This window comes from Danio rerio, chromosome 3, assembly GCF_052040795.2.
Source record: "Danio rerio strain M-AB ecotype USA chromosome 3, GRCz13ab, whole genome shotgun sequence".
Classification (NCBI taxonomy): domain Eukaryota; kingdom Metazoa; phylum Chordata; class Actinopteri; order Cypriniformes; family Danionidae; genus Danio; species Danio rerio.
Window position 1 is genome coordinate 28,526,805 of NC_141023.1, and position 23,434 is coordinate 28,550,238.

Below are 23,434 nucleotides of genomic sequence, written 5' to 3' on the forward strand. Positions count from 1 at the left end.
CTTCCATAGAAACCCCTTTAGTTGTGACTTACTCGCAATACAGCAGCACCTTATTGCTTTTATAATATGATTATCAGGCAAATATGAAAGCTTAGTACAAATGAACAGCAATTTCAATAATTTCTTTAACCAAATTCATTATTAATTCATTATGCATTATTAATTCAAATATTTGAATTTTGTCCTTCCACAAACCAAGTCTTTAACGAGGACAGTAAATGCCAATTGTATGATCCTACATTAGTAAGTTTAATATTTAATGGAGATTAAATGAAGACAGATGCCACTGCTTATTTCTCACTGTGTGAAAATGTTTGTTTCCACTCTTGTATTTTAAACACTGCACTTTAATGAACATGGAATGCATTAATCTTGAATTCAAAAATGCACTTTATAAATAGTACTTGGTATTATAATGAACAATTTGATGTTGTCTGAACACTAAAGCAGGAGATGAACTGTGAGAAAGTGTCGCACCCAGACGGATTATAGATCACACACCTCACACAGAGCAACAGTGAAAAACAGACACATGAGCTTAATCGTCAGAGCTGATTTGACAGTCACTTCACAAGCTTGCCTCTGAAGATATCCGTCATATCATGTCATATAGTCAAGTCACTTTTTTCTATAGCACTTTCTATAATGCAGATTGTATCACACCAGCTTTACAGGGATTAACAATATGTTCAACACATTAAAAATGCAATAGAATACATTGGTACATGGTTTAAAATTTCTCTTGTATCTACAGTATATAGCATGTATAAGACCTTAATATTTCCAGAAACAAGCCCATTTGAATCCCTAGAAATTGGCCCTATAGAATGAAAGATCAGTTTTTACCTTATTTGGAAGGGTCATTAATATTAATAAGAGCTAATGTCTTTGCTCAAACAATAAACCAAGTTATTCACGTGCACGCGCAAACCCGGGAGATTTCAAACCTGAGGCCCCGCCCTCTGACGCAGAAACCCAGACACACACATACACACACATACACACACCCACAAACACACACACACACAAACATGCCGGTTGATTGAAGTCACACTGCAGATGGATATATTGAGTCTCTACCCAAAGATGAAACATCAGCATTATAACCAAGCAGTTGGAAACTTCTGGAAGCTACATGCTACAAAGAATACTTCATCTGAGTTTGTTAAAGGAAGGATCAGTAAAGAGTAACTGATGGACGTCAGGATGGGTTTCTTCCATTTCTCAAGTGTAAGTACGTGCGGTTAAAGTTGTTGCCTCGTTTACTCTAGCTTGCAAATGTATTTAGTTGTGATTTGTAACTTGTAACCGCGTGTACTGTATCAGGTTAACTGGATATATTATCTTATCGCATGCAAAGTCACGTTAAAAACGCGACGCGTGCTGTTTGTTTATGGAGCTCCGTGCTAGAGTTCTGCTCCCGCGATTTATTCGGAAATTTATTCCCGCGGCTGTCCCCGCGCCAGATTTCTGCGGCGCGGGAATAAATTTCCGAATAAATCGCGGGAGCGGTCGGTAACGGGTTTAATTTGGGACGGGAGCGGGCTGTCTAGCAATATCACGGATATTGCTATGTGAATTAGAAAGAGAGAGTCTGCTTGGTATGAGAGAGCGTATGAGAGAGAGCGAGAGAGAGAGAGAGAGCGAACGAACGAACGAGCTTTGTGCTGTGTGGCTGTCTGGACTGTATACTGGGTGATTTTTGGTTGTGTTCTCCGCTCTAGCGGGACCGGGCGCGGCGGGCAGAAAACGGAGCGGGTTCTCAGGCTAAAACCTGGCGGGTGCGGGCGGAAGCGGGAGCGTTGTCATCCGGAGGTGTGTGTGTGTTTTTGTGTGTGTGTGGTATGGCGAGTACACGACTGTCTCCTTCGTTCGGTTATCCGTAGCACTATCCACTCGCCATAGTGTGGCAGCTAAAATCCACGCATACACTATCGAGCGTGTATGAACTGTGATTACTTTTTAAATTGCTGATTAGCTATTAACCATTTCCCTCTCTGACTGAAGGCAGTCGACCAATCGCGACAGACTGTCATCGGTCCAATCAGCGCAGATTAGCTCCGCGCTAAGGAGGGGTTTGGGAACAAATGAATCACTGGGCGATTCATACAGGAGTCGCTGGGATAATTAGGTAAAAATAAATGCAGATTATAAGACCATGAAAGTGTTTTTTGACCTTGCATGCATATTAGACTGTTGTTGGAGACTCTTACAACCAAGATATGACCCTATTTCATGTATAATATGGGCTCTTTAATTCAATTTGAATATCATTGTTGAAGAATGTGATTCACCATAGGGAACGTTGACAACTTAGATCACATATACTTCACCAATTGACAGAAATGGAATTAATCATGAAGTATCAGAGTTTCCCAACCTCTATTAAAGACTGTGTCTTTAATAGCACTAAAGAAATGTGCAAACCAATTAAAGTTTATACGCAGCTATGGTGAATCCCGATTCACTTTACTCATATCTCCCAACTGTGTTTCAGCCAGTTTTCAGCCTCTTAGGGTTTTAATATATTGAATGTCTGAAAGAACAAAACATAGTTTAATACCTTTACAAAATCGGTCTTTAAAACTCAAGGACAGTTAATGTGTTGACGGAATGAATCACTATTAATAAGCAGAAATTCAGATATGAGAGGCAAACAAAGAGACGGAGGAAGCCAGTCAGACACTGTGGTTGTAGCTTTAGCTGTGTAAGTGCTATCCAGGGAGAACAGTGATAAAAGGCACACGCACCCTGGTCTAAAGGGATTTAAAGAGCTTTTAGTATGCATGTGTTCGTCTGGTGAAAATATCAAAAGGCTTTACTGCGTTTGACCATTTCGCTCAAGCTTTTTACAGCTTTTACTTTCTTCCTCTCTTTTGCTTCACACAATGCCGACCCATCTTCTCTTTGCAATCTTTCATTATAACACTTTAACTCGGGGTGATAGTGGTGCAACTGACTTTGATTTGTATAGATGCAGCATACAAAACATCTATGTTGCCGTGAGTTTAAAAGCATTGATTCTTTAAAATATAGGCTACAGTTCAGCCTAAAGGTCACATAAGTCTTTGATTGAACTGTAGCCTATATTTTAAAGAATCAATGCTCTTAAAATCGTGTGCCAGACAGTATTAAAAAGCAAACTTTTGCATATCTTTCTAAATGAAATTATATAATATAATTAAGTATCTGTATATTATTTATTTACAACTCATTTTGCAAAAATGCTAGTTTGTGAACCCTTGCCTTTTAATACTGAGGGCTTTTTTTAACGATCTAGGCACAAAGTCTAAACCACATGGTGCAAAAGCATTAAGGGTAAATCCCCTTTTCCTATTTTAAGGACGGAAAAACTTTAGACCAGCTTTTACTTTGTCAATACCGTGGTCTATTTCTAGTCTTCAAAATAGCAACGTAAAAACAATGCACCTTAAAGCCTGGTTTATACTTCTGCGTCAAGTGATCGGCGTGACCCTCGGCGCATGTAACGACGCGTAGCTGTGCATTCATACTTCTGTACGCTGTTTCTGTTGCTTTGCAATAACACTTCTGAAACGCTAGTTGGCAGGAAGGTGTTTGTTACTCTGTGTCGAGTTTCTTCATAGAGCTTGTGCTACGCGTCGTTGCAACGTGTAGTTACATTTTTTGAGAGGTGTACGCCAGCGACACCAACTGCCACTGCGAGGGCTATGTGTCCACGCGTAGGCCGCGCTGTAGCTTACAGGTGTGCTTGATGCAGAAGTATAAATGCACCTCAACACACCTCCTTTCTAGACCGGTACACCCATGAGTCCATAAAGTGGCGCAAATGGATTTGTTATTTAAACAATGTGATGCAAAACATGAATATTAGAGTTGTGCTGGTCTGAAAATAGCAACAAATCGCACCATACACATCTTGCGTCTTATTGCGCTGGGTGTATGATAGTGCTCCTAGTGTGGTTATTTGGATGATTTATGATTGAGGGTAAAAAGACTTAAACTGGATGTAGATTGTTGAAATATATCTATTTTTTCTGCCATTTTGTACTGACGTTCAGAAGTAACAGAAGATTTAAAAAGTATAGGCAATTAAAAATATGGGCAGCATTTTTAAATAAAGGCAACATTTTAACAAAATTAAAAAAAATAAATAGTTAAATTATAAAAAAATAAATAAAAGACACCTCACAAAAGAAGCAGTGGGTGTAATGTATCTTAAAACACAGGCAGGATTATCAACTGCCGCATAATATCAACTGCCACATAAACAGATTCGTTTTTGAAATTTATTGGCATCCTTTTAATTACAGTAAGAGCTAAGTGATATGACACAGTACATATATGTACATAAAACATTAAGTCAGTAGCCTACATGTGTATCAGAAATAACAGAAAATGATTTCCTGGAGACAATGAATACAATTTGCCTTGATCAATAAAAAAGGCAACTAAACTACAATTAAAATGAAAACAGAAAATAATATAAAAAACATAAACACATTTATATATAATAAACCTTTAATACTGAAATATAACTTTTAAACTTAAATGTATAGTTTTTAGATTTAAAAACTACATCTACATGTAAAATTGACATTTTGATGCTTTTTTTTATAAAATGTGGGATTTTTAGAGATTTTGTATACAAATATCCAAGTATAAATAATAAAAAAATTTATGCTCTCTTGTTTTTTATCACTTTATTTTATTTGAAAAACTTGGCTTTAACATAAATCAAATTAGTATAATGATGTCAGCAAAAACTTCCCACATACTGATTTACCATAGATTTTTATCTAACAATATTGCAGCATAATATTTAGTTCCCACATGAGCGTTTTGTTTACAAATGTTTAACTGTAAGGTGAATGTGTGCTTAAGTTAAAGGTGTTTTAGCGTGCAGCTGATTTAAACAGAAGCGTCAGCACGAGCTCTCAAGGGCTTCCTGCAGCTTTTAGCGTTGAATGTGAGAGTGTCTATTCTCCCATTAGGAGTGCTAATGTGTTTTAGCGTTAACACACAAGAGAGAGACTTACCACAGCGCTCTCCCTGCAAGAGTGAGACGAGAGGGAAGCAAGAGCAGAGAGAAAAGAGATTAAGACACCGTGAAACTTTAAAGGAGATGATGAGAAACTCGAAATGAAACAAATTAGTCGAGCGAGGGATGACAGTGAGAATTAATGCAAGAAAGACAAACCGTTTTAAACGGTATAGGGTTGCACAATATATCATTCCAGCATCGACAATGCAACGTGCACATCTGCAATATGGTGAGTTGGGATTATAGTTGACTAGGCACCAAAAAAATCTCTGCAAATTTGAAGTCACTGCATAGACTATGCTGTCTAACCAAAATAGAGTGAAAGTGTATCATTTACATGTTTTAAGAGAGTTTAAAGCAAGGACTTTTTAAATTTTTTACCTATAATAAAGATTAATTTTATTTGTTTATACCAGGGGTTTTCAAAGTGTGAGGCGCGCCTCCCCTGGGGGGCGCCAGAGCATGTCAGGGGAGGCGCGGGAAAAAATATAATAAATATATAATTATTAAGTTTAATTATTATATGTATTTTTATTATATTTAAACGTTTTAATTAAACAAAACAAAAAAATAATAATACGTCAAATATAAGAAACCCTTTTTTACCCAGAAGGCCATAGCTGTTTATTCGCTTCTGTTTGGCAAGCCCGTTAATACAGGTATATGCCTGCTAATACAATGGGTCGATTTCTGAGACCCCCCGATTCAAAGATGTAATGAAGTTCACGCCCCTTTTGGCCGCCGGGAAGAAGGAGGCGGAGAACCGATGCAGTTTTAAAATGATTTATTAATCAGACCCTAACACCCCAGTATATTGATAGGGACTCTATACTGCTTAGGGAGCGCCGTCTTTTGGGTGAGATGTTTAATCAAGATCCTGACTCTCAGTGGTTGTTAAAAATCCCAGATTGTCCTTTGAAAGAGTAGGGGTTTAACCCTGGCATCCTAGCCAAATTTGCCCACTGGCCAGCTGGTGTGTGGTGTGCGGTGTAGTGCAGTATAGCTGCTGTTGCGTCATCCAGGTGGATGCTGCTCACTGGTGGTGAAAGAGAAGATCAATTTCCTTACCACTACCACCAAAAAAATTAAATGTGTAAAGCACTTCGAGTATCAAAAAAAGTGCTATATAAATGTAATAACATACTATTATCAATATTAATCAGTCAATCTGGTTTCAACTGAAGCTTTTCAGATATACAAAATAATCTTAATATTTTGGTCAGTTTGACTGATGTAAGTTAAGATGACTGTAAAAGTTGCTTTGAATCAATTAAAACAATTTTAGGTCAAGCATTTTTACAGTGTGGTTAACTGCCTCAATGTCAATATACAGCTCTTCATATGAGCCTCAAAGTAATAATGGGCTGTTCACATATTGTGCCTTTTGTGCGCTCAAGTTTGCTCAAATGGAAACATGCTTGCGCACGCAAATAGGTAGCATTGCATATGAAGAGCGACACACTTATGTTTTCAATGCACGCCTACAGCGTAGTGAGTTAAAAAATATCTCAACAGTTTTGATTAAACTACGAAAAAGCAGGAAATGAGCACACAAAACTCACTGCTAATAAAAACAGCTTTAAAAGGCACCAATGACCTAAAACAACACTAATAATAATATCCAAAATAACACTGTGAAATGACAAAACCGCAGTTACAATTATATTATAATATTTTAATATAGTTTTTATATGTGTGGAATTTAATTACAGCCCTTTACAAAATGTTAATGTAGTACCTGCAGACGTATAATTGAAAATCATTTTACCAATCTTTTTTTTTTTTTTAATTTGCAGGCACTTCATGTGATCTGATTACGGCTGATATCACAGTGCATTGTCACCCAAATTGTTACCCCCTTCAAATGCCATCCAAGTGCATTGTCACAGATCTTTCTGGTTGCATTAATTACAAAAATTAAAAGCAGGTTAAACTAGTGCTTTTTACATAGTTCAAAATGTTAAATTAAAGGTCTCAAGCTGAAAATACAAATGAAAAATATAGCTTTATTTTTCTCTCAGTTTTTTTGATAGGTAGATCATGCCTTTCCGCTAGACCTTGGGGTAGGTCAAAGGTTGGTGGCCACTGCTATACAGTGTTATTTTAAATTTGGTTATTTTATCTCTGCACTTGATTACTGTTTGACTGCACAGAAAACCATAAAGCACTGTTGCTCTTTCGTATTTGTAATGTAATTTCTTTTTTACATTTTATTCATGATTCACTTCTTTTGAAATAACTCCAATAGATCTAAAATGATTCATTTTTTTCCTTATAAAGCTATTCAAGTCATCTTGTAAAGTTGTATTCATATCTTAATATAGTTGAAGTGAATTTTTTTTTTTTCCAAAAATTTCCAAACAAATGTGTAGCAGGGCAAGAATTTAGGGCGTCACAGTAGCGCAGTGGGTAGCACTCACAGCCAGAAGGCCATTGGTTCGAGCCTGGCTGGGTCAGTTGGCATTTCTGTGTGGAGTTTGCATGTTCTCCCCGTGTTCGCGTGGGTTTCCTCCGGGTGCTCCAGTTGCCCTTACAGTCCAAAGACATGCGCCATAGTTGAATTGAATAAACTAAAAATTGGATGTAGTGTATGTGTGTTAAAGAGTATGTATGGGTAAAACATATACTGGATAATGTGGTGGTTTATTCCCCTATGGCGACCCCTGATTAATAAAGGAACTAAGCCGAAAAGGAAATGAATGAATGAAGGAATGAGAGCAAGGATTTTATACATTACTCCCTAAAATGTTTTTTTCTTCTGGAAAAAGTCTTTATTTATTTTTATTTTTTGTCTAGAATAAAAGCAGTTTTCAATATTTTATTAAACATTTTAAGGTCAGTATTATTAGCCCTCTTACACCCTATTCACACAGGGCATCAGCTTCAATGTTTCCCATTCATTTTAAATGGGTGACGTCAAGGATTGCGAAATAAATTTGTGTATTTGTCTGCACCACTTCAGTGGCAATGCTCACTGCAGAAGTTAGGAATTTCTAGACCAGTCAGATCGCTTTATTTAAATACCGCAGCTCAGACAGTAGCCAATTGCTGACTAATTTTATTGGCTGATGCTGCTATGGCGATCACCTCAGCCCCAACTTCAGACACGCCCTCCATCAAGCAATGATGCTGAAGCTCCATGTAAATCAGGCATTAAACTATGTATTTTTATCCATTGTCTACAGAATAAACTATCGTTATACAATGACTTGCCTAATCATCCGAACTTGCATGATATAGTTAAACCTTTAAATTCAACTTCAAGCTGAATGCTAGTATCTTGAAAAAGTCTAGTAAAATATTATGTAGAAATCAGCTATTAGAATTTAGTCACTAAAACTATTATGTTTACAAATGTGTTGAAAAAACTGAAATTGGGGAAAAATATACAAGGAGACTTATAATTCTGACTTAACTGTATATCTCAGAAAAACAGTCTAATTTTTCCAATACAATGCAGCCCTATGGTACACTGCATGTCTATTACTATCCGCTTCTGTTCTTCCTCCCTACTCTCATTGGGTGTAGCTGAGTTTCTTCAGTTTAGCTGTATTTACAGTAATAATGGCTCCAAATGGAGGCTTTTTAGATGTTGGCACCTCAGCATCTACTCAGGGAGAGGGGAGGAAAAAAAGGAGAAACTGCAAATTAGATTCAGCTCATCACCACAGCAACACTGACAGTAGGTAGATTTTGTGTTCCAGGACAAAAGGAAAGTGGCTTGTTAGATTTAATTGAAGTGAGCAGGGCTAATGGAGCCTCGTGGAGGACTGGAGGACTTCGGTGAGAATTTCAGTCAGGTGAGGGATGCGTCTGATGCTGCAGAAATGCATTTCTCCGGCTTTATGAGTCACTGCGTGCTCCGAGTGAATGAACGAACGGGGATGTAAGCACAATATGCTGCTGCATTCATTACGGATTTAGAGTTGTTTTTCTTCCAGTCCTCATGAAAGCCGAGCAGATGACAGAGCGGCTCAGTGCTGGCACACGAACATGGCACCGGCACAATATGAGCTAATCGAAAGTTATCTGTTTCCGTGTAGCTTGTATTGCAGTCTATCTAGCATATAGAGCACAGCAGTAGAGTTCCAGAAGTATAAAAGATTTTCGAATATCTCCATAGAGACAGGTTTTTAGCAAAGATATGATAATCTTTAAAGGGAGACATCTTTTGTGCGTCAATATTTCAGCGATTATGTGCTTCACATCGAGCCAATTACAGTTTCACTTTTATTTAGTCAATATTTTGGAACTGCCTTTTTGGAATTGTTAGTGAGGAATACATGATTGTTGATTTTGAATGTCACACTATTATCTTAATGTATTAATGTGTTGATAGTTTTACTATTGTAAAAAAGTCATTCTGAGTAAATCAATCATTTAAGTAAATGTAATAGTGTGCAATATAAACCCTTCAAAAGAGATATTCCATGTCTCTTCAAAGCAGCATTTATAATTATAAATAAACACTGCTGTATAAACTTAGACATAAATACAAGTTGTCTGTGTACTCAATTAGATATGGGGTTCCTAAACATTTTACTTATTCATCGGTTAGTATATGTTGAAGCTATAAGCTTGCACAATATATCACATCATCACAGTGTGCACATCTGCAACAGTCATGTCGCAAGATATGCAATGTTGAGTCTGAATTATAGTTGACTAGGAGCTGCAGATTTATATTTATTGCCATATTTATATGTAATTTGTATGATTTGTGCAACAAAAAAATAAAGTTTTTTACATTTTTCATACTTAGAATTTTTGTTTTGTTTCTAGTCCAAATATCTACATTTCAAAGCAAAAGCAAGATTATTTTACTTACCCCACTGGAAGATAATTTTGCTTGTTTTAAAGAAAAACTCTTATTTTTGCCACATTTCTTCTGAAGTTGAAAACAAAATGACATTTTTACCTCATCTACAATTTTTTTTTTAATTTGGACTAGAAATAAGACAAAGAAAAGCGTTTTTTTTTTTTCTTTTTTTTTTACGTTGTAGTAATATTCACTACCTTAAAACTGTTAGACTCCCCAGAAAACCAATTCAAACTACCTGGTGAAACTGTATTTGTATCGCAATATTAACTGCACAGCAATACAATATCACAGTATCAGATTTTTCCAATATCATGCAGCCCTAGTTAAAGCACTTGCAAACTTACCTATAATCAGTATATAATGTCTGTTGAGGGCTATCAAAATAACATTTTAGCAGATATTAAGCAGACACTCTATTAATACACTAATAACTGCTTTTCGACATACTGTATAATTGCAGAATTCCATGTAGCTTATTGTCAGCAGAAAGTCTTAAGTGAATCATCAATATAATGTGTTTTTAACATGCAGTCCTTACCGTTTTTAATAATCTTAATAAAAAAAAAAAATTACCCTGTTCCAGAAATCTCAGCAGTGTTACTATAAGAAGTGACCTTGTTGTGTGACTTAAGCAAGCAGTGACATTTAATATGGACACATTTTTCCCACATTCGTTGCTGTGATACATTGCAGAGTATCAGCATCTGTTATTATTTTTAAAACCATGTTTAGTGAAAACAGTTATCATTTGTAAGTGTTGCAAATGTGTTAAGCTAGACCTTTGAGGACTCGTTTTCAGATTTTTGTTAATATCCGTATAGAAAAAAAAAAGCTGTCAACTACCTAATACTCATGTCTTTTTTATACACTTTTCACAGGCTTCTGCTCCGTCGCCATGACGACCGAGGAGTGTCCCGTACCGCTTGGTGTGAGCCAGGTGGGGGCGGGGCTATGCGAGGACTTCGGCCCTTCCCAAGGGGATGATATCATCGAAGAGGTGGGGCCGTGCGATGATACAGGCAGCGACCTCAGCACTCTGGTCGTGCCGTTTCCCGAGTTGGCGCCTGTGGTTTTCTTCTGCCTCAAACAGACCACCTGCCCACGCAACTGGTGCATTCGTATGGTGTCAAGCCCATATCCTTTATTAGCTGGCGCTCAGAGCTTGTGAGTAGAGTGGGACTTCTAACAAAGGCTTCCGCATTTGAGTTTGACTTAGAGCACAGGTATCTAATAAACCGGTTGACTTCCTACTGCTGTTTAGTCAGCAAGGCAGTGATTAAGTGCTGTGAGATCGCAGTGACAAGCTGATCTAAACACACCCCGAGTGACAGCTTGACGTAAGCGACTTGGTGTCGTGTGTCATTGTCAACAACAAGACTTTCTCCAGTTGTCACCATTGACATTGAGCTACAATGTCAACGTGTGAAAATGCAACTGGAAAGTCGAGGCGCATATATTATGAATTTGTGTGGTTAAATAATGAATTTTAAACAATGAAATATTAATGAATAAGTCTGTTTACGTAGGTAAGGGTTTAAAGTGCATTGATAATGTATTCTTGGCGTGGTTTGCAAAGCAGGGCTGAGTTTCCTCTGTCGTTTGAAATTTGAAAGTTGATTTTTTTTTCTTCCCTTTCTGTGCATTTCTGCCAGCTAGCCGTGGCTGCCTTGGGGACTCCGACTCCTTTGGAAAGTGTCTTAAATCGAATTTCACGTCTCTGCGTTGGTTTGGCTGACACTCTCATTTGGCTGGGATCAGTGAAAGCCTTTTATACAGGATGGGCACAGGTCTTCTTTTCCCCAGAGAGGCCCAAATCTCCCATTGCTTGAACAGCCACAGGGCGCTAATCAGGAGTGTTCGCTGTTTCCACAAAGATGAGCGCGTTCAAACAATGCCGTCTCCGACTGCTATAGCCGGTCAGGGAGTAGTAGTGGGAAAACTGAAAGCAGAAGCATTTTCCAAGGTTCTTACGGGTGCTGGAAATCCTGGAAAATGCTTGATTTTAAATATAGTGTTTTCAAGGTTACAAAAGTGCTTGGATTTTGAACAAAGTGCTTGAACCTGCTTGAATTTATATTAACAGTGCTCGAAATTGGGACTGTTTTGGTTGCATATGCACACGATTTTATCTATGTGACCTCAAAATATATTTGGGAGCATATGTGTGAGTGCATAAATTGTTGTCGTGCGATCAGTTTTCATTGCAAAATGTTCATCGCATGTGCGTATTTATGGAGCTAATAATAAGCCAAACAATCTGAATTTGAATTGCGTTAAATTGAATAATTAACAACTGTAAGTTAACAATACTGATTATGTCCTATTAGAAATGTTTTGAATTTGTATTTCTTAACTTGATTATTGAACATCTGAAATTTAAGACAACTTAATTTTTTAAGTCAGATTTTTAAAGACATGTTTTTTAAAAAAAAATGGTTTTGAATTCAAAGACTGCAGATATTGGGTATGTAAAAATAAAGTTGTAAGTTTTCAAGAATTCAAATTAACACAATTCAAATTCAGATCATCTGCATGCATCTTTGCACCTGAAACGCCAATCCAATGACTGTAAAAAAAATAACAACTGGTCATGAAAGTTTGGTACTAATACCCAAACAAAATCTGACTGTAAGCTCATTTTTTGAGATATCAACTTTAGGTAGAAAGAGACCAAACTTAAAAACATACTTCACCCAATAACTGAACTTTTTTTTTTATTTAGTTTTAACCTTTTTTGGGTGAACTATCCCAATAAATCTATGCTCTAAACTAAAGTACTCAACGATTTAAGTTGAAATGTCATATAGTGTTTTTTAAAATAGCACAATGGATTTAAATGTGAAAAAAGTATATACAGCATATATAAACAGAATTAACCGTGGTTATTAGGTGCTGGAAAAGCATAGAAATGCACCTTGAAAGTGCTGGAAATTTGCTGGAATTTGAAGTTGTAAAAGGTGTAAGAACCCTGATTTTCAGAAGCACTCACACACATCTACACAGCATGCCAAATTTGTTTAAATGTCTTATTGTGATGTCTCAGTAACTTGTTATGATTTTATTACTTGTAGGTAGCAAGGGATGAGAGAGGGAAGAAGGATGAAGAGATACTTTGATGACTTTATTTATGGTCAGAAGTGTTCTGAGATTAATTTGACATGCTTTCAAGAATGAAGAACATTCACAATGTTAATCTGTGTCGTAGTAGAGGCAGAAATACATTTCACACTTCTAGAGAACCGGTGGCTTATTGATATCATATGGTTTACATTTCAGAAATATTGAAATTAAAGTGGAGTTCTCTTTATCTAGCCCAAGGGGCAATTTGCTAATTATTTAGTAATAAGAGAGATTAGATAAGGGAGGAAAGAGAGGAAATTACCCCCCCCCATTAATCTCGTTTCCCTGCATATTTAATATGTTGGCAAAATGAATCATTATCTTTTTAATAGTTTTTTCCGCATTGTTGCCCTTGTCAAAACACTTTAATTAGTGATTTAGTGTTTGAGATAAAAGTGTTTGCTGTCACTTTGTTTGCATTTGAGGTACAATGTAACCAAAGGGCTTTGTAAAGTCAATTACACACTGATTTACATTCATTGTGCCTTCAGCTAAATGTATAGAAGAATTCAGCTTGTGATTCAGTTTAATTCCCATTTTATCTGCACATATCATAATTGAATGAACTAACACTAAAGATTTTAAATGAATAGTTCATCCTAATGTTTTTTGAGGACTAAAAAGAAAGTTATGAAATGTTCTTTTTGTATTATGTTCAGCTTGCAACTATTAAATACTTTCAATAGTTATCACTTTTAGTTTTTTTTTTCCATACATATAGTTTAGGGCAATGCAATTATTAATCAAAGGCGATTTTTATGCAAATTTTGTCAGTAAAGGTCTGTGGCGACAGCTGATGAATAAAGTAGGGATGTCCAGATTCGATAACGTAATCAGAAATCGGTCCTGATCATTCGGTTTCAGACTCAATTGGAATCGGACGTTACCTCAGGATACATTATATATATATATTCTTATTATTTATTAAAGCATCTATAGTTATGCGGTGGCACAGAGTTAGACCTTTTTCTTGAATTCACACAGAAACAGCAATGCGTGTGATATGACATCACTTTGCCAGCATTTAACCAATAGCGTCTCTGCAGCAAAGTAGGACACGGAAGCAGCTTGAAGTGGAAAGAGGCAGTATGTCTGCGGTCTGGACGTATTAAAAAGTTGATAACGGCAACATTGCCATAGCAAACTGTGACAAATGTAAACTTGGTATTGCCTGCTGGGTGTTTTAAGTTGAGGTGCTATTTGTTTTTATATTAGATTTTTTTTATTATTATTTGATTTTTTAATACATTATTTTTTTTTAATGTATTAAAGAAGTATCGGATTGGGTTTTGGTATCGGTAGATATTCAAAATCAAATGACTCCAACTCGATGGCAAAAAAATGATCGGGACATCCCTAAGATAAAGAGACTAAGATGAAGAAAAAATTATGAATTAAATTGGAAGGACGATAGAAATTAATACAATTTTTCTGTTATAATGACAGCTGTTTACATTGCTTTTTAAGGAACTACAGCTGAGTGTGGTACATGCTGCACATGAAAATACTACATTTAATAATTAATGTTTTTGCTCCCAACTCAGTTCATAACTTCAGTCATGTGTTTGAAATATATCATTGTCAGATGATTCTATAGTTGTGTGATTATTAGTCATGCTGAATCAATATAATGCAACGATATGGATATCTCCTTAGGTTTCTTCATGTTTGGAGTTTCCGCATGAGAGAACCCACAGCTTTGCTTTCATGACAAGATGTGACAGCAATGGTCCAGAAAAATACCAAGAAGCATTCTCAAATCAGACCATATGCCTTTAGTGAATGGTTCAATTGGAATATTATTAAGCTACGGGAATACTTTTGTGAGCACATAAAACATCTTCTGTGTCAGTATAGAGCACGCTCATTCATGAGCACTGTGCAGTGATGTGTGTATCCCAGGGTTGCTCACACAGCACTTTCTCGGTTTTAAACTAAGCACAGGTGCATTCAAGGTATACCTCATAGGTTACAATTTAAGATTAGTATGTAAGTGAAGGTTTGACTTTTAAATGACATTATTTTCTACAGAAAACAATTTATATAATTAATAAGTGTAGCACATGAGTCATTTGTTATTTTTAGTCATTTTTGCCACTTAAATGACATATAGTTATTATACTTTCTCATAAAATACCTCGTTTTGTCTTTTACTGTAAAAGGATACAGTAAAAACAGTAATTTGCTTTTAATTTAAAGTTGCCTTAAATTTTTAGGTTGATTCAAATTAACATTGAGTCCATAGAACTTATGTTAAAGTGATTTAAAACAGCTTGCGTAACTTATAAAATAAAACTAGAACCTGATTAACTTAGTTTAATAAGTTATAATGAACTAAAAACATATGTTGTCTTGACTAATTGATCATAAAAGTTTTTACAGTGTGGTTTCATTTATGCAAATTAAAATGATCCAAAAATATTGATCAGCGATTGACTTTAAAATGAGTGTGTTTTCGCTGCAGCCTGTAGCACCATGACATACTGGATCAAGTCCAAAATGTAGTGGATGTGCATATATTTATATTCATTCATTTTCCATTGGCTTAGTTCCTGATATATCAGGGCTTGCCACAGCGGGATGAACTGCTGACTACTCTGACATATGTTTTACACAGCAGATGCCCTTCCAGCTTCAGCCCAGCACTGGGAAACACCCAAAAAACACTCATACACTACAGCCGATTTAGTTTACCCAGTTCACTTACAGTGCATGTCTTTGGACTGTGGGTGAAACCAGAGCACTCCGGGGAAAACCACACGAACACAGAGTGCATGCAAAATCCACACAGAAATGCCAACTGGCCCAGCTGGAACTTGAATTAGCAACCTTCTTAATTTGAGGCGATAGTGCCAACCACTGCCCACTACCCATTACAGAATCAGAAGGAGCTTTATTGTCAGGTATGTTCACACATACATGAAATTTGTTTTCGTGACAGCTTTTACAGTGCAACTAAATTACAGAGACAGGAGAAAAAACAGATAATAAATATACATTTTTTAAAAATACAAGTAGTGAATGCAAATATACAAATTGACGAGTGTATGTGCAGGTATATTACTATATACAATGTATATGTGCAGCTGTCATGAGCAAATTGGCATATAAAGTATGTTGTTAAACTAGTTTATAAAAAGTGTATAGTGTATAAAAACACATACCCCAACCTTAACCCCAACTGTCAATTATCATGGGTGTTACAATAGTCCACTAGGTATTGGACCTGATCCAGTATATCATTGTGCTACAGACTGCAGCAAAGACATCTGTGTAATGTTTGTCCGTCTTAGACCACACAGTCCGTATATAACTCTAAAGACCCACAAAATCAACCACCTTCAATTAGCTCACTGCAATGCCCCCAGACATCAGTGGCCTCCCACAGCTCACAAAGTCTGGCAACACCCGCCATCATAGCGCACTAATGGAATAACAATATTCCAAACCTTTGACTCCCAATGTGAGGTTTTTTCAATCCATATCCCTTCTTCAAAATTCTGTCTTATTTCTTAAGACTCTTTTTTTTATAATATCTATTGGCTCAAATGCCTGTGGCGCATCTTTGTTCTTTATAAAAAAAGGTTTCCGCTGGTATAAAGTACAATATTATGATGGAATAATTGCTATTCTTATTTTGATATGTAGTAGTTGAAAGTTTGCTTTAGAATGCGCCTTCTGAAATGCCAAGAGCCTTGATCTCTCATTCTCTGTAATAAAAGTGTGGCTAATGGAGCTGGATCACTCCTCAAACATGGCTTTGTCTGCGCCAGACTGTCTAATTCAGCCCTGTGTGTCCTGAAGAGATGTTGGGAACACGAGGTTAATACTAATCTCCAGTCCTGACCGCTCTGTGTTGCTATGACAGCTCATCACACAGTCAAGACTGATGCTCGCTCACCTTCTCAACCTGTGTCTGCCGCGTCTCTCCTGTTTTTGAGTCCTTTTTCTGTCTCCCCATATGCTTTTTTTAGAGGCTGAAGGATCGTAAAGGGGTAGTGTACACCAGGGATTCCCAAACTTTTCAATCCACGACCCCTCAAAATTACATCGCCAGTGACTCACTGCCCCAAAATCCTCAGATGTGGTTAAAAATATACAAACCTTACAAATGCAAAATGGCTCACATACATCAAGAGGCCCTGTTCAAGTCTGTTCAAGTCTGTTCTTTGTTCGATTTTGGAGAACGCCACTCGGAGATCATCCATGTTTAGTCATGGTCTGTATTTAATTTTTAAATATGCGAGTACGAATAGGTGTCAGAAAGTTTACCCTGGTGCCATGAAATCAATCTGCTGCATCTGACCCTATTGGTGTGTCTTTAATCTAACGTAATGAGACTCTTGGGGTTGCAATACAATGGGAAAAAAAGTATGTTGTTTTATAACAGGGTGTCCGCAGGGTCTTAAAAAATATTAAAAGTTGATTAAATTAATGTAGAGAAATTTAAGATCCTTAAAAAGTATTTAAAAATATCAAAAAGGTACAAATTTTTATATAATTTTTGATTATGCAATGTATGATTGTATATATCCTAAAGTGTGCCTGAATTAAACCTGCGAATATCAGGATGCTGTGTAGTTTATGAAATCAATGAAATCCTGCTAGATTTGACATCAGGCTGCTTTGTGTACAGCAGTAATCAAGGCAACACCATTATTTCTGCAGTTCTATAGGTGCCAACCTCCTGCTAGATTGAATAGATTTTATTTCAGTATATGAATTATGAGTTTTGGAATAATTTCTTACATTAATATTTAGTAAATATACTGTAGTAGGTGAAAGTCTCACCAGTGTTTCCAGTTAACCTAAAGTGGTTACATTTGCATTTATTTTATAATTATTTATTTTATTTTTAATTTATTTTTCAGTTTTACTTTCTTTGCCAAAAAACTGTTTTGGTTTTGTGTTGCCGTTTTATTTCCGGGATGTTGTTTTAGGCTTTCAGCAACTATAAAAGCTGATTTTGTCACTGCTATCTTTGATCATTTTAATCTACTCGTGCTTTAAAAGAAAGTTTAAGTTTAAAGATTTATTAATCCCTTTGGAGCAATTTATTTTGACATGGTGGTGCATCACACATAAAACAGAATGACACACTTAACACAATAAACACCAACACTTAACATCAAGCACACAAACAAAAAACTGAAGAAAAAAATAATAATAAAAAAAGGAGAAAAAAAATAATAAAAAATAATTTATTTATTTCCAAAATAAGGAGAAAGAGAATTTGTTTTTAATGACTCAATTTTTAACAGTATTGTAATAAATTGACATGTTTAAAAAAATGCTAATAAAAATAGTCATCAGGTTTGTTATGAATTCCAAATTTTCATCTGAACTGTCTCTTTAAACTCAATTAGTTTTTTTGTGTCTACTGAGGCCTTTCATTTCTTTTTTTCTACTCCTCCCTCCCTTCTTTCCTCCATCCCCTCTGTCTCTTTCCTCACCAGGCACTCAATAAGAACTCTCTGGTGTGTGATTTATGTCACAGCATGTTAAAGTAATTACTGAGGACTACCATCTCTCGCTGTCTATCGCTCTCCTTCCTCCCTCGCCTTCGACACCATTTGCGTGTGTGAATCTGACAATGTGCAGTAAATTCAGGCTGACCGCAGATCAGTCCGGAGTTCTGCGGTAATGGAGCGTTGGAGTCAGTATATTCTGAGTAATTGTATAGCATTCTAATTTCAGATCAGATGGTCTTTAGGGGCGGTACGTCTGCATTCGTAAATCTGAACTCAACACGCTGACAGAAATCCAACAAAACAGTGAACGTCTCGTCTCGGAGAAATAGTTGTTTTAAAAATGTTGCAGAAAATTTTTACAGGACAGAAAGGATTTAGACAAGACTTGATAAGACAAAGGCGACATATGATGATATCGAATAATATGATGAATGACGACGAACTAGCACAGGACAGCAGACATGAGGAGACTATAAAGGAGAAATATTTGCCAAACAAACAGTTGAACATACTAAACTAATAATGGTTTAACAAGGAGGTTGGGACTAGATAATAGATTGGAGAGCACATGACAACACAAGCATGAGAATAAAACAGCATGAAGCGTGAAAAGTCAAGCCGAGCACAACATATATTAAACAAGATAGGATAGTGTCTAGACTCCACAACCAAAATAAGAATTAACAAGACTGAAGTGGCAGAATCCTGACAGTATGGTTCTATAAAATGTTTATACATGTTTATTAGGGCTGCTTGATTGTGAAAAAAAAATTGACATATGAACATAACTTTTTTTGATTGATTGATTGATTTATACAGCCCATTTTGAAAATAAATATTTTTATTAGTTTCTTAGAGAATATAGGTAATATATTTTGGTGAATTTGAGCAAAACAGATGAATGGATATATTTATTAAAATAAAATTTTAGTCACTTTAGAAATACAGATATCATACATTTAAATCCATGCAAAATAGTATTTAAAAAAACATTAACTACAAAATTGCCTATGTTGTTTGTTTTACTTGAATTTTATTTATAATTTTTTTTTTTCTCTTTTTAAAATAATTTAATATTTTCCCAAAACATATTAATTTTTGCTAAGTTATTTTGTTAGATTCGCTACAGATTTGGCTTCAGTACTGACTATATTTTAATGCATATATATAATAACTTTCACTAAAAACAAATAGTCCCCAACATTTAACATAGTATTTACTGTAAGAAGTAAGCTTGATTTGTTTCTTGTTAAAGCTTTAAATGTCCTTCAGTCAAGAGCAGTGAGTAATTTTGTCCTTGTCTTTTGTTGTTTAATTAGGAATATAGCTTTCTGTTTTTCTAAGATGCACACCGACAGATTCACTGTTACAAGTGCATTTTCATGCCATTTTTCTCCTTTTTCTATTTATTTATTACATACAAAATTAGGGTTTATGTTAGGGATGTCCCGATTAGGTTTTTTAACCTAAAGTCTGAGTTTGAGTCATTTAATTTTGAGTATCTACTAATACTGAAACTCGATCCGATACTTTTATAACGCATAAAAAAGAATAAAGAAGAGCAAAGCAACAGATCCAGGATGTTGCTTTTTTATTTATTTCATTTTATTTGAACATTTAACAACTATATTAACAAATAGAGCCCTTCTGTGAGGTAGCTTGAACAATCAAATAATAAATAACATCAATTCTTCACTTTTGGACTTTAGTGCAACAGTAAATATTTAAAAATCCAATATACAAACAAATATCAACTTAAAATACCCGGCAGACCATCCCAAGTACAGAACTTACAGTTGCTATGGCAATTTTGTTGTCATCAACTTTATAATACCTCCAGACCACAGACATACTCGCACTTTCCGCTTCAAGCTGCTTCTGTGTTTTACTTTGTTGCAAAGATGCTATTGGTTATATGCCGGCAAATCGATGTCATGCCGCACACTTTGCTGTTTCTGTAAGAAGTCAAGAGGTCTAACTCTTGAATTTTGTAAACGTTTTGCAGCATACTTGCTTATAGATATCTTAATAATGAACAATACTAATACTAACATCTAAAAAACTTCATGGGACCTTACAAAAATCCCTCTTTTTGTGTTTCAAAAAAGAAAGTTAGTCATTCAGGTTTGAAATGACACAAGGGTTAGGTGATGACAGATCTTCATTTTTATTTAAAAAATCATTTAATGTAGAGGAGATTTGACCTTTAGGATGGTCTTTTTTTGGACACGTTTCAGTTTTTAAAGCAAATAGGATAAATTTAATCTCAAGTTTTGGATCAGAGTCCAAAAAGTGAGTGATTTATCTTCATCGATGTCACTAAAATGCCGATGCTCATATTCGTCTCCTGTCTATGAAACAGATGGTGGTGTAAAGTTTTATTTGATACAGTAAAGGTGTCAGACAAGCGAGGTGTTTTGGAGTAACAGCTGAGTGGGGGATGTACACTAGATACACAGCAACAAAAGCCTGAGATTTAGGCGTATGTTTAACATTTTACAGACTTCTTTTTTTTTTTTTTTGGAGTTCTGTTTTTCAGGTGTTCATTTTTTAACCCCAGAGCAAGTGAAGGCAAGTGCAGTCTGCCTTCTCTCGGCTCAAATTGGAGTTCCTAAATGGTTTTCTGTGCTAACAAATGTCTTTTGTGCTGTTGACATTGACTCACAGTTCATACATTCTGAAAGTGGATTTGTCTTTGACACACGCACACAAAAACAATAGTTGTAGTAGATTGGTCTCCTGGTCCATCTGTGATTACTTTGAAAGCTTTTTAAGTCTGAGGTCTCAGGGCTCTGTGCTGAACAGCAGTTTGAACAGATTTTTTTTTTTTTTTTACTTATTTATTTATTTTTAAATAATACATTTTTTAAACTAATTTATTTTTAATTTATTTATTTATTTGTAAATTTATTTTATTTATTTATGTATTTATTTATCTATTTATTTATGTTTTTTATTTATTTTAAAATTGATTAGTTTACTTGTTTATTTGATTTATTTTAAAAAAGATTCATTTATGTTTTATTTTAGTTTATTTATTTGTTTATTTATTTGTTTTTAAATGTATTTATTTGTTTTTATTTATTTGTTTTTATTTATTTTAAATAAAATAAAATTTAATTAATTTGTTTATTTTATTTATTTTAAAATTTATTTTCGTTTATATATATTCCATTTTATTTATTTATTTATGTTTTTATTTATTAAAAAATATATTGTTTTTTTGTTTGTTTGTTTATTTTTTTATTTTATTTTTTTTTCTGAATGCCGGTTTATGCTTTCTATCTTCTACTTTTACAGACACGCTCCGATTTCTCTCCTGTAGGTATATCTTCATGGTTATTGCTGCATATTGGCATCAGGATTTTTACAATGATTGTACTGTCCGGATAAGGTTATAGTGTCATCGTTCCGGGTCATGGCAAAAACTGATAGTGCAAGCCTGAGATGTGTGTTTATTTGTCATGCTGGGTATCAAAAGTCACATCAGGCTAAATTGCTTCTCTCTCCATCAGTGTTCAGATGTGAGTATTTCCACACCTGGCCTAAGAGAGTGAAGGGCAGAAATGGATATCTAGCATTAGTAGCCCTGGCTGGTCATGCAGTGTTTTTTGTAGGCAATCTGGATGTTTGATTTCTGGTTGATACAGAAAAGCTGATGAATATTTTAGGGCAACCTGTCAGAAATTTATCAAGAAATAATTGTAAACCCAGAATCCATTGAAAGACGAATGGGAGTGGAAAATGTTCTACTGATCACAAATAAGCAGAGCCGATGTCAAGTGTGAGAAACCACTATGTCTGTTTTTTTTTTTTTTTTTTAATGTAATAATATTAAAACTTAAACTACTACTAACACTAACAATTGTTTTGTTTCTTGCTTATTTATTTGCTTTTTGTTTTTTTTTTTTACAAATGAGATAGTTAAATTTTTTAGTTATTAAATTTTATTTGATTTAAATTCATACTAAAGTGTGTGATTTAAAACTTGCAAATGTGTAATTTGAATATTTGAACTAGTAAAGATTGAATACAAGATGGCACCAGTTGTGGACCTTACCATTTCAATATGTCAGTAATTGGAGTTTAATATTTTTGCAGTATACTTTAATTCAATTAGTTTTTTATTAGTTTTTCTTTTTAGTATATTAATATATTTTGACTTTAAATTTAATAATTGACTTGGACATAAATGCCTTTTATAGTGACAGCATGTAAAATATCTTGTTTTTATTCAACTAAAATACATTTTTGTAAAGTTTATAAAGTCTGTAAATTGTATAGGGCTAGCAGTAGTGTGTAGGAGGAGATCTACTTGCAGTTGTTTTAATTTAATACACCAAAAAACACGCAAAACTTCCTTTAGACTATAGGAAAATGCAGGAGAAATATCATAACACCAAAACGAAGATGATGCTGGACAGTGACCAGAAGCACACTCAAGGCCTAAATGCACAGGACATAATGAGATACTAAACAATACACATGTGTACAACATAATCAGGAACTGTGAAAATTATCTGGAAGTAGGACAAACTTTTGTTTTGTGTTGCTCTGGAACAGCTTCAGCAAAGAAATAGTTGAGCAAATTCAGGTATTAAACCTCATGTTGTACAGTTGAGGTTTCAAGTGATTTAGTGGAGTGATGAGAGTTTCAGACTAGCATGCAGAGATGATGGGTTCAAACTGATGCAGCTATAGATGTTAGGTTTTAAATGCTCTGCTCTTGTAACTTGTTTTGTTTTAACAGTGGTCTGACATAAGAATGAACACTGAATAAATATGCTTATGAAATATGAATAAATATGTTTTGTTTTGGTCATAAAACAGGGTTGTTGCTAGATCAGATACAGATGCGGCTGGAAGTTTATGATAATTCATTAGTTGATTGATTGATTGATTGATTGATTGATTCATTGATTGATTGATTGATTGATTGATTCATTGATTAATTCATTCATTCATTCATTCATTCATTCATTCATTCATTTATTCATT

The 23,434-nt window shown here is 35.1% G+C and overlaps 1 protein-coding gene across 4 annotated transcripts in view; it reads left to right on the plus strand.

The window, feature by feature from the left end:
• The window catches only part of cacna1ia (calcium voltage-gated channel subunit alpha1 Ia), a 413,765-nt gene that overhangs the window by 106,352 nt on the left and 283,979 nt on the right, over positions 1-23,434 (plus strand). For all 4 annotated transcript variants that reach the window (XM_087244595.1, XM_087244597.1, XM_087244598.1 and 1 more), the window contains one exon: positions 10,724-10,979. In XM_087244595.1, the coding sequence (XP_087100721.1) occupies positions 10,741-10,979 (239 nt within the window). In that variant the 5' untranslated portion in view covers positions 10,724-10,740. The remainder of the gene's footprint in view (positions 1-10,723; positions 10,980-23,434) is intronic.